Source organism: Haliotis rubra, unplaced genomic scaffold (assembly GCF_003918875.1).
Source record: "Haliotis rubra isolate DU_JTF1 unplaced genomic scaffold, ASM391887v1 Scf73, whole genome shotgun sequence".
Lineage (NCBI taxonomy): Eukaryota > Metazoa > Mollusca > Gastropoda > Lepetellida > Haliotidae > Haliotis > Haliotis rubra.
Genome location: NW_025767446.1, coordinates 1854562 through 1866890, shown reverse-complemented (window position 1 = coordinate 1866890; position 12329 = coordinate 1854562). Strand labels below are relative to the sequence as shown.

General features: G+C 40.0%; 1 protein-coding gene across 1 annotated transcript; it reads left to right on the top strand.

Moving 5' to 3' along the window:
• The first annotated feature begins 2566 nt into the window (after window positions 1-2566).
• LOC124259577 (sialin-like) lies at window positions 2567-10920 on the top strand. Its single transcript, XM_046693733.1, has 9 exons — window positions 2567-2834; window positions 3414-3647; window positions 4181-4268; window positions 4859-4954; window positions 5476-5609; window positions 6492-6635; window positions 7935-8067; window positions 9826-10070; window positions 10740-10920. Exons 1-9 carry the CDS (start codon window positions 2649-2651, stop codon window positions 10911-10913), a joined length of 1434 nt encoding a protein of 477 aa, XP_046549689.1. The 5' UTR covers window positions 2567-2648; the 3' UTR covers window positions 10914-10920.
• The last annotated feature ends 1409 nt before the right edge of the window (window positions 10921-12329 follow it).

Sequence of the window (12329 nt, the reverse complement as noted above, 5' to 3'; positions counted from 1 at the left end):
TTCGTTCAGTTCAGCGATTGCGTGCGACCTGCATTATTCACCGCGAATGGTTGAAGGAACGTCATTCGAGATAATAGCGGAGGTTCCGAGCGGTGATAACGATTCGATATTTTTCCTTGTTCTGGTGATTAGCGATAGCCCCAAATTACCGCAACAAAATCACCAGAATATAACGATATCCAGTATAATTTTACACCAGGATTCGTGATCGGTAACACGGTTTTATCAGTTCGTACCATTCAATGGCAACGTTTTCCGATACCGTTAATGATATCGTCAAAGACTCTTAATGCTGCGCATCATGCGTTTCCGATGAATGCGGTGGACATTGAATGGGTATGATTTTATGATTTTTTTGTTAATTGGAACTAAAATTGATAATCCCGCCGTTATAGCGATACGGTTAAAATATTGGTGATCACGAACAGCACGAAACCGCATTTCATAAATGAAATTCATTGATGGCATGCTTGTACTCGTCGAATGAATTTGAATGCAAATCAATGGTACCATTGAAATCCACTTCGCGATTCCGTTTGTTCAGTCGTCGTTCATAATTGCTGTACCATTCAGGTTCCAGCGGATGGTTTAGCCACGGCATGGTATAATACACCGTCATAAAGCTCATCCGCATCGACAATGCGTTTAATCAACGTTCAGTGCTCGAAGCTGCATGGAAACCGAAGGCCCAGTTCCAACAACACGAATATCCATTATCACCGGAATATCCCCGTCAAAACATTTTTCCCGTTATAAGCGGATTTGATCGAAACCGCTCAATTGAATGCAAACAATGATCCAGTCATCCACGTAAAGTCCAGAAAACCATGGCGAAGTTGCGCCAGTTCAGTTGTCGTCAAATATCGTTAAAGAGGGAAACATACCACCGCCATCATAATACGCCAGACTGACCGAATGTTTGCGATCCCAGCTTCAGGAATGATTCTGTTCAGCTGGCAAAGTTCGCTTGACCGTTGAGTAATTCACGTTTCATCAGGCGTTTCCATGACCGTTGAATTTTGGTCCGAGATGCGTAGCATGGCGAAGCGTTAACCCCGAACCGCTCTACCGAAGAATGAACACCCCAGGGCGATCCGGTTCCGTCCGGTATTCTCATTCCATCAATAACCCGCTGAGCTTTTGCGCTGACCAGTTGAGCGGCTGGCCATCCGGTTTCGGCATTCGCATCATCATCATCAGTTCTGGATGATAATTGACCGTCCAATTTGGAATTCCACCGAAGTGCCACCGATTCGCCATGTCGAAGTTTCAACGATATTCATCATGTAGATTTCGTTCCGGAAAACTGGCAGCATTTGCGAAATGGATTCGGTAATGAATGGAAGCCCAGAACCGTCCACCTCTGTGCGTTAATAATCAGCGTATCATTTCAAAACGAACGTTTTGAAAATAATACCGAGCATTGAATGAAAGCCGTTTAACGATATGGTGGAAAATGTTGAGAACGATCCCATCTTTTTCGAATAAGCAACCATATTTGCAGCCGGAAGTTCGTTGGCGAACCTGACGCGGAAACATACCGACATATTGAATGATTCAAGACGGCAGTTCTCTCGCTAAATTACCGATAATGAATGGAGGAGAATCAAACCATCTCGATATCAAAGCTTGAAGAATTTTGCTTTTGTTTGCCGATTATCGCTTTGCTGTTTTGTTGATGGTCATAAACCGGATATGAACGTTTGTTCCACGGTTACCCATCGTTCAAAATGAAAATACCAACATTTGCGCCCAGAACCAACGTTATCATCACTCATCTCGAATGAAGACGATTTCAAGCCTATTGTGTTCTGACTCTGAGAAGTGTTTTCAACCCCTATATGAGAAACCACGGGAGGCATGTCAATGGCAGTAGAACACATGTTTTGTTTGGGAGGACAAGTGGACGCGGCTGACAGTGGCAATGATCGAGTTACAAGAGCGCCGCTCATCTTTTGATGTGTGTTAGAAACTCCCTGTGCAGTCCTGACAACATACACGCTGAATGTATTCAATGGCCTGATAATATTCACAACTCTTCCGGGCGACGCCATTTTGTTTATACTCAGGATAGACTTAGTAGACGTATTTGTTTACTTATTGAGATTGTTTTATTTTCGTTTTTATGTACCGAAACTCGAGTTATTAAAAGATTGAAAACCTATGCTTGTAACCACACCAAAAAATACATTTTATTTAATTTCATAGAAGTGTTCTCGTTTTACATGCCTCCAGAAGGTGTGAAAACTTCTGAATGAAAATCATGAATGGAATGAGCGATGAAAGTAGTACCGGTAATGTCACAGTTCACCGATCAGCCAATCAAATCACTCGAAGGTGTTATACGTGTCATGACAATTTGTTATGAAACCACTTCACGAAGTACCACATGGGTAATAATATGTCTTTATGGCATTTAGAAGTGATACGCATAAGGAAGAGATGTCATAATAGATGTCAACCTCTTTATAATGAGGAACACAACGTTTCGGAATATGTCCTTACTCCTTCACCAAAACTTGTCCGTTACATTTATCGTTTCAGAACGCACGCGGGGAAAGTGTCGTTACTTCCTTGCCTTACTTCTTGCCACTGGACTGGCTTTAGGGAGCTGTTTGCGAGCGAACCTTGGCTTGACTATTGTCTGTATGGTTCGTCATCCTTACAGCAACCTAACCAACGATGGGGATCTTGGAGGAAGGTTAACAAACAAGTCATCCATCTCGACTACGGGTCCTTCAGACTCTATAGATTTACATGATGATTTTTCAAACAATAGCTACGATTTTCACCATTCCGATCATATGGCTAGTGCAATTACCAGCGATGGTGAAGTGAGTATGACGTTCAGTAAGTTTATGCAAGCTCTAAACTAGTCACGTCTCCCCAAAGGGTCCGAAAAAGTGTACATTTTGCCTTTTATTCCACTACTAATACACCGCGTGTTTCCCATGTATCAATACAGGTTATGTGTTGCTGCTCAGTCGCAATAATGTAGTGTTACTATCTTTGTGGTTCGCACCTGTAAAGACCGACTGTATATTTATCGGCCAGGTATCGAACATCGCACGCACCACCCTTTAGATTACATATTAGCACCCCCACGCTATTTGGAGCGAATCTAGGTCAAGAGTCCCTTGGTACAAAAGCCAATCGACCAAAAGCCACTCTGGACAAAAGCCACTCGAAAAATGACCAAAGGCCCCTCACTATATGTATAAATGTAATTAACAAATAATTTAAGTGAATGCGAAATAAATATCATCAAACAAATGATACCAAATCAACAAGAAATGATTAATGACATGAAAAATCGTATTGCATCATAATTAATGATTTAACAACTCAACACAACCTAATGAATGCAAGTGTTTGGCATACTCATAAGGTCTTTGTGTGGGTGTTTTTCCCAGATAGGCGAGTTTGAATGGAACAAAGAAATGCAAGGCATTGTTCTTGGCTCAATGTTCTGGGGTTACCTATGTCTCCAAATTCCCTGTGGGATGCTTGCCGAACGATTTGGTCCCAGATATGTCACTGGGATTGGGTTGATGCTGTGTTCTGCATCAGCCTTGGTATCGCCAGTAGCGGCCCGCATCAACGTCTACATGTTTGTGGTTATCAGGATCCTTACTGGAGCGTTTGTGGTGAGAGCTGACATGAGGTTTGATTTATTCTTTGAACAACTTATCTTTGTAGGATGTAGTTGTGATTATATTAGTCAACAGAACATGACCCATGTTATATGTACATGAGGGCACTCACTAATGCGGTTTGAAATCATTTCTCTTTCTATGTAAACATAACCTTCAAGCAGAGAGAATAAGAGTCTCAATTAACTTCAGAAACAGTTTCCTTTGAGTCATAAAGACAAATTATTGATGAAAACTGTTTGAACAGATGTCTTAAATTTTGTGAAAACTCCAGGTGCTTCCAAAGGGGTAACATTTCTAGTCTCCCCGAAAACACCCGATGCTCACAATGCTTTATTAAATTTAATAATTAATAAAAATATAATCAAATAAAACAATTGTTGGACCATAAAAGTCATATGATGATGAGAACTGCCAAATAATGATCGAGCAGTTGCATTGTGTGTGGGTCTTCCAAAACACATGTTTTATTGTTATTCATGCAATCCACCTCTTGATTCAAACGCCCATGTCCATCTCTCTTTAAGTCAGTATTGTGCACATCGGTTCCGGCGTTCTGGATACACTGGGCACCCAAATCCGAAATTTCAACGTTACAGGGTATCGCATTTGCAGGTAAATAACAGCTGCAAAACCATGATCTAAAATATGAAACAGATCAATAAAAGAGAATTTGGTGCATAACCCGTTAACAACATTATTTAACACGTGTTTGCGTTCTTTCTCATCACGGCAACATTGGTTTGGTCTGAAGAATCCAAGGATCCATTAGTATAAGGAGGGTATAATGAACAATGTGTTACTCAACGCAAATCATACTGATTTTGTACCGTATGCACTGTTTTGCTCGGGACGTTTCCCTATTCAGACTTAAATCTATCCGGGTTAGAAGTGGTCTTCAGTAAGAAGCGACTAACAGGATTGGGTGGTCAGGCCCGCTGACTTAGTTGACATATGTCATCGTATCAACTGCGGAGAACTATATTAATGATGTTGATCACTGGATCGACTCGATTATTTACAGACCGTCCCCATATTGCTGATTGTAGCTTTAAACAACAAACTTACAAATGTTATACCCTAAGGCTTGTGTGAGGATCTACTGCATTTAATGGCATTCGTTTTGATAAACAAATCATGATTGAATTTGTATCAAGTGAGGGTGAACTTTAGTAAATTTATGTATTTCATGCATTGCGAGCTAGGTATCGAGGTTGGAATTGCTCTGGTCTTCCCGCTGTCTGGAATCCTGTGCAGGTCTGGTATAGACGGTGGATGGCCATCAGTTTTTTATGTTACAGGTGTGTATCTGTAAGACAAGAAGATTCATTCCTTATAATTTAGTTACGTTTCTACAGACAGATTTATATTCAGTATAAGGCCCTCGACCCACAATACTGAAAGTTCAGGGTTACAAAAATATCCCTGCCCATAATACATATTTACATACATACGATAGCATAAAATAGTACAAATAGATGATATCAATATATTATATATTACTTTGCCGTATTTGTTGTGCTTTAATAAAAAAATATGAAGTTTTATGCAAAATATCATAATTATAAGAAGAAATTATAGAAGAAAAAAAAGAAGTCATGTTAGAGAGTTAGAATTGATGAATTTACCAATAAGTGTATTACGGGAAAAACTATAAACTTCACAGATTAAAAGTACATGATATTTATTTTTACGTCACTATATACGTAAAACTGTTGGTATAACTCTGCGCAGAAGGTCACTGTGTGTCTGTAGAATATTGGTCAAGAATTAGAAGGATCTAATAATTCAGTTCAACATTTTGATTTTTCTACCTTTTTAGGTGGCCTCGGGTTAGCGTGGTCTTTAGCATGGTTGTTTCTTTCACGAGATAACCCACGTGACCAACCATGGATTTCAGTGGCTGAGAAAACGTACATAGAACAAACTACCAAATCACGCATCCATGCGAAAAAGGTATGTCCGGTTAAAAACAAATGAACCAAGTTTATTGAGTGAGTGAGTGAGTTTAGCAATATTCCAGCTATATGGCGGCGGTCTGTAAATAATCGAGTCTGGACCAGACAATCCAGTGATCAACAGCATGAACATCGATCTGCGCAATTGGGAACCCATGACATGTGTCAACCACGTAAGCGAGCTTGACCACCCGATCCCAATAGTCGTATCTTACGACAAGCATGGGTTACTGAAGGCCAATATTCTAACCCGGACCTTCACGGGTCACCAAGTTTATTTACAGCAATGTAGTTGATCAACGGTACGCCTCTACATCGTTGTAATCATCATCATCATCGTTTAATTGTATTACCACGATAATTATACTATTAGTCTTATCAAATTTGATACAAGCGAATAATAATGCGAAGACATATATGCTACAAAGTGGAAGGCAAGCGACCAACCAGTCTTGTTGATCCACAGATTCCCCTTAGCTTATAGGGTTAAACAGTTAGGGAAATTGTACAAAAACTGAACACTGAAACTGAAGAAAGTCTAACCCAGTTGATGTACCAAATGTCGAAACAGTTCTTAAAATAGAGATTGCACGGTCATGGCTCGTATTACACAAGACATAATGCTCTGAGGACTCCTCATTCCTGACAACGCTAGTCTCGTTGGAACAAGACCGTAGTTTGGTTGACTAGCCATAACGACTACTTTGCATTCCACCCCTAATTTGATCGATTGATCGAAAAAATATTACATACACACATTATGCATTGACTAATTTCTAAAATGAAACAAATGTGATACAATACCCACAAGAGGTAGAAGACGTCATCCAATTGTTATCAGACACATCAAAGACTTGTCCTACATGTATGGTCTTCGCAGGTGATGCCATGGGGCGATATGTTGAGGTCGCGGGCGACGTGGACGTTAATCTGCACCCACACATTGTACAACTACGCCTACTACATGCTGCAGCTTCAGCTTCCAAGTTACTTCAATGAAGTCATGTATTTCGACATTCAATCGGTAGGTTGAAATCCACAACATCCATAAACTTGTAAATGGCTTCAGTCGTATCTAGGACACGACGTGTCATCAGATCTATCTAACATACGGATCATGTGCAGAAGACTGAAACTACGTAAATGTGTCGAAATGAGACACTTCTTTCGATTCTTCAATCTGATTGTGTGACGAATTCCTCCTCTAATACGGTGATGCTCGTCACGGTCAGAATTTGTATGGTGCGTCTTCGGGACGCATAGTGCTGTGTACTGATTTTGCAACATCAAGATTTTGATATTTGTAACCATTATTTGTACTCATGCACAAACACACCAGCATTCGAAATGGCAATAATTTTATTGCCCACTTGTCAACCCGAATAAAATATTTATACATGTATGGTCAAACACATACTTAATATTACATCGTCCAGGGAATGTCATAAATCGCAGTGACTTCATAAATGAACTCTAAATGCTCTCTGTATATTATGTAAGTGATAAAAACAAATTGTCCGAAAGATTTTTCAATATGTCTGCGACGGTAATTTACTTTGGTATTAACACTGTCCATGACAATCGGAAAGATCTTTCCTTATGATTGTGACGGTAACTTTACTTTAGTATAAACTGTGTCTACGACTATAGTGACGATTTCTCCATTTGAATGTGACGGAAATGTAGTATAGTGTTAACAGTGTCTACGACTGTCGAAGATTTCTCCTCTTGAATTTAACATTAATTTACTTTAGTGTTGACAGTGTCTAGGACAATCGGAAAGATATATAATTCTCCTCTTGAATGAGGCATTAATTTACTTTAGTGTTGACAGTGTCTGGGACAATCGGAAAGATTTCTCTTGAATGAGACATTAATTTACTTTAGTGTTAACAGTGTCTAGGACAATCGGAAAGATTTCTCCTCTTGAATGAGACATTAATTTACTTTAGTGTTAACAGTTTCTTGGACAATCGGAAAGATTTCTCCTCTTGAATGAGACATTAATTTACTTTAGTGTTAACAGTTTCTTGGACAATCGGAAAGATTTCTCTTGAATGAGACATTAATTTACTTTAGTGTTAACAGTGTCTAGGACAATCGGAAAGATTTCTCCTCTTGAATGAGACATTAATTTACTTTAGTGTTAACAGTTTCTTGGACAATCGGACACATTTCTCCTCTTGAATGTGACATTCATTTACTTTAGTGTTAACTGTGTGTACGACTATCGGAAAGATTTCTCCTCTTGAATGTGACGGTAATATACGTTAGTGTTAGCGTTTTTCTTGGACCATCACAATCTCCGTTAATTTGCCGACAGAATGGCTTGCTTGTCATGATGCCCTACATCTGCACTGGTCTGTCGATGTTCCTGGGTGGCTGGGTGACTGATGTAGTTATCAGGAAGCAGATTCTATCTCGCGACAACACGAGGAAGATTATGAACACTATAGGTACAAACTATATAGAAACTGATCAATACCCATTACCTTTCAGAAAGTATGCAACGTATGTTATATCTGCCATTACACGTTCTCAGTCAAGTACACATTCTGTTACTTTTTCTGGTTGAGAGTCCCATCTGAGATTCAACCCACTATCTCAGAGTCAGGCACCTAGTCGTTAGCACACAAAGTCAGCGATCCAATCTACCTGACCACCGTAGCTTCCGCAACTGGTAGTCTAGATCATGTAGTTTCTGTACCCCTCTGACCAGTGTAAATTGGCATGGCTTACATTCTTTAAGCTATGAATAGTATACACAATATAGCCTTTCAGAAGGTCGTCAAATGCATCATATGTTACATTTCTGATACCACTTTTTCAGTTATGTACAGATTCAAGTCCCTTTTCGGATTGAGTCCCATCTGGGATTCGAACTAACACTCTCACACTTAAATACCTAATCGCAGAAATAAAACACAAATAACATATATTGCATTTCACCACTTTCAAAATGTTAAAAGCATTCAATTTGTATATTTATAACTTCGGCCATGTGAGCCGAACCAATTTACTTTCGTCAGAGGGGTACATACAGAAGCTTTGGTCACCTGAGGTAGATCCGGCCTCCACAAGAAACACATTTTGAAGCTGAGTGAGTGAGTGAATGAGTGAGTTAGTTTTACGCCGCACTCGGCAATATTCCAGCAATATGGCGGCGGTCTGTAAATGATCGAGTCTGAAATATATGGATCTAAATGGTATTGTGTCCTCACAATCGCGTCTGGACCAGACAATTCAGTGATCAACAGCATGAACATCGATGGGATGCGATGACATGTGTCAACCAAGTCATGTGACCACCTGATCGCCTCTTACGACAAGCATGGGTTACTGAGAATCAATTCTAACCCGGATCGTCACGGGTCTTTGAAGCTGAGAAGACGCTGGGTCATACCTGAATCTCTTACTAAAGTGTCAGTTATAAGTTCTAAAATGTCTTTGGACTGATGTTGAAATCAGACCAAATGGCGTGTACAAAAATATTCTGAAATCATCAGCGTTTTGATATAAGGAATTTTGCAGTGGGCCATTCGGATTATCTTAATGGCACCAGACCATATTGTACGAGTGCTTCCGACAGAAGAAATAGGCGTGTTGAAATGGCATTCACAAATACTGTTCGACTCACGTAAAGGTGATCCGAAATGGTTACAAAGATCATAACAAGAAAATATTAGCTTGTGTTCATAAGCATGTACGTCGTACAAATGTTTATACAAACAAGACCCGTGAAGATCCGGGTCAGAATTGGTGTTCAGCAACCCATGCTTGTCGTAAGAAGCGACTAACACAGACTCGCTGGTTTTTGTCATTGTATTCCTTTGGCGTAGATCGATTTTCATTATGTTGGACACTGAATTGTCTGATCCACACTCGATTATTTACAGACCACCGTCATATGGCTGGAATATTGCTGTGTGAGGCGTTAAACAAGAAACAAACAAACGAACAAACAAAATTATATAAAGAGCGAACTTGTCCTTTGATGTGAGAACTATCAAAGTAAATGGCGGAAGTCCATGTATGCTACCCTCTACAAGGCATTATCCCTGTTGGTGCGAGTTTCATCGAATTGATGGAAGAAATAGATCTACCTTATAAAGTCTTCTCCCGTATTGAAGAAACGAAGTATGGCAGAATTACTTACACCATAACCCTCACTCAGACACATGCTTCAACCTCAGACTTCACTTATTTGTCTGTAGGGAGCGGATTGCATGCAATCCTGATGATCATCCTGGCCCAGCTGGACTCCAGAAGTCAGATACCTGCAGTAGTCTTGCTGTGTTTAGCTGGGGCATTGAACGGACTTTCCTTGTCCGGGGTGTTTCTGGCAACGTTTGTGGAAATCGCCCTTGTCCATTCGGCCACTCTCTTTGCCGTGTCTAACACCATTGCCAGTATACCAGGGATAGTGGCGCCATATGTAGTGTCAGTACTCACACCTACAGTAAGTATTGTAAGCGTTGGATTTAGGGGACTTTGTGGGATTGAATCACCAATGGTTACGTCATAGGGCGTTGTATCTTTCAATTCGAAGGACAGAAGGTTTACATATTTACTGCTGAAATGATGTACGTATAAAAATCGCGAATATCCTGCACTTTCGTCGATCATCTGTACAGATTGTATATTAAATGTCTATGTCAAGTGGTTTGAATATCTGATATCGAATCGTGATAAGCACTGTATTCTGCATGAAATTGAGTCAAAATCTAACTTGTTTCAGCCAATCCTTCAGTATCTAGATATATTCTTTGATTATCAAGAAGATATATATACTTTGCATTTCATTTGTACACGAGGTCATTTCACCCATGTACCCACTGAACTTGACAAAAGCCTAGCAGCTGTATTGCAAGATACTGAAAATAGCATGATTATGATTGGAAATTTGTATTTTGTTTCCCGTGTGCTATGTTATTTTCAGGTGGCTAAGAATGTAACTTGATTAAATATAGTCTATTACATAATTTGTATAACTAGGTGTACAGCCTGGATGCAAAACAAAATTATTAAAAAGCATGTAACAGTGGTTATACATTTATTGGCACACATGACAAGGTAATTGAGCGTGTTTCCTATGACACAATGTCGTTGTTTCTGTGTGTTCCTCCAGGGTTCCCAAAGTGAGTGGCAGTCTGCGTTCTACGTGGCAGCAGCTGTGTTGCTGATGTCAACAATCGTCTTCCTGTTCTCTACTTCCGCCCCTCAACCCTGGGCTCTTCCTCCTGCCGAAGATGCAACTGTTGTGGACGGTCTTAATGTGGATCGCAAAGAAGATGCTTTGTAATCTTGAAGGAAATACTGTCAGTCTTAATGAAGATCACACAGAAGATATAATATTTGACTTTATAACTAAGTAACATGATTTTATACTGAGAGAATCAAATAAAGGAGCACAGGAAAATTCAAGTGTTCCTTTAATATTTTCAGTTTTCATCACCAGCTTTCAGAAAGGGCTGTGGGAGGAAATCTGAGAATAAATAAAGGAACACGGCCATGAAGTGGTGTTCCCTTATTTGTTTCCCTCAGTATATATTTTTTTTGCGATTACGCTAAATATATGACATATGGCTGTTTAGAATATGTGTCTGATAAATAGCACCTTAAGTTTTTCCAAACCTCTTTTTCTGTGTTGAATATGGAAGACGAAACATACACAATATCTCAAACATTTAGGTCACAATTCACAAATCTTGGCTGTTGTACGTGTTGTTATTTAGCTTTATATGTAAATGTCTTGTACTCGAACAACTACTGGGTATTGGTTAGTGTACAGTGAATAGTGTCTAATATGTATTGCTGTGTTACATATTTGTGCCACTGTGATGCCTTTCATGATTTGGGTTTCGCGTTGTACTTGTAAACAACACGTAACAGCAAATATACTATCAAATATATGCAAACAAGATACGTGACATTACAAATATGACACTAAGCTGTTGGAAGGAAATCCCTGAATGTAAAGCAAACCATTTGACCTCTTTTGTAAAACATGCTAGTGCATAGGCACGACAGACGTTTTCGAATGTGAAGAACCTTGGCAAAATCCTGCAACACATTCATTTTATTCTGCTATAGTGGACCATGAATTGTTGTCGTTGCAATGGAGGAATTGCTGATTGAGGATGTAGTTCAAGTCAAGAATATGGAAATTATGCTTTTCCGTTGCTCCACGATGATGCCGATAGCAACGGCCCATGGGGATTCCAAACGTCAACATCCAACCTGTTTATCAGGTTTCAAAGGACCAATTTAGTCCAGGATCATCCTCGTCGAGTATCCCCTACATCCACAACAGGAGAACCTTAATATGACGTTCACAGCCCCATGTACTCACACACAAAAGCCAGCTCATAAAGGAAGGCACCGTAACAGACACCAAGGTATCCGTGTCAACAGTGAGACGGCCGCAACGACTACCCATGGCATGGCTCTACGCCATGACCAGACCTCCTTGCAGAAGGCGCAAACTGTAAAGAGTATAGCAGCATTTACCTAGAAGTGTCACAGCAGGTGCACATGTCCTCTTCTGTGGTCTGTTCGGTTTCTGAGATCAGTTTGATGGTTTGGGGCTTATGTGTTGTTTTGTGCTGTTCAAATGTGCTGACAGGAGCCAGTCAAATCCAGAGAAACTTGTCAATAATTATATTACGAGCACTATCCCACGTCAGGTGTCCACGATGACCCTTTGGTCACCGAGACA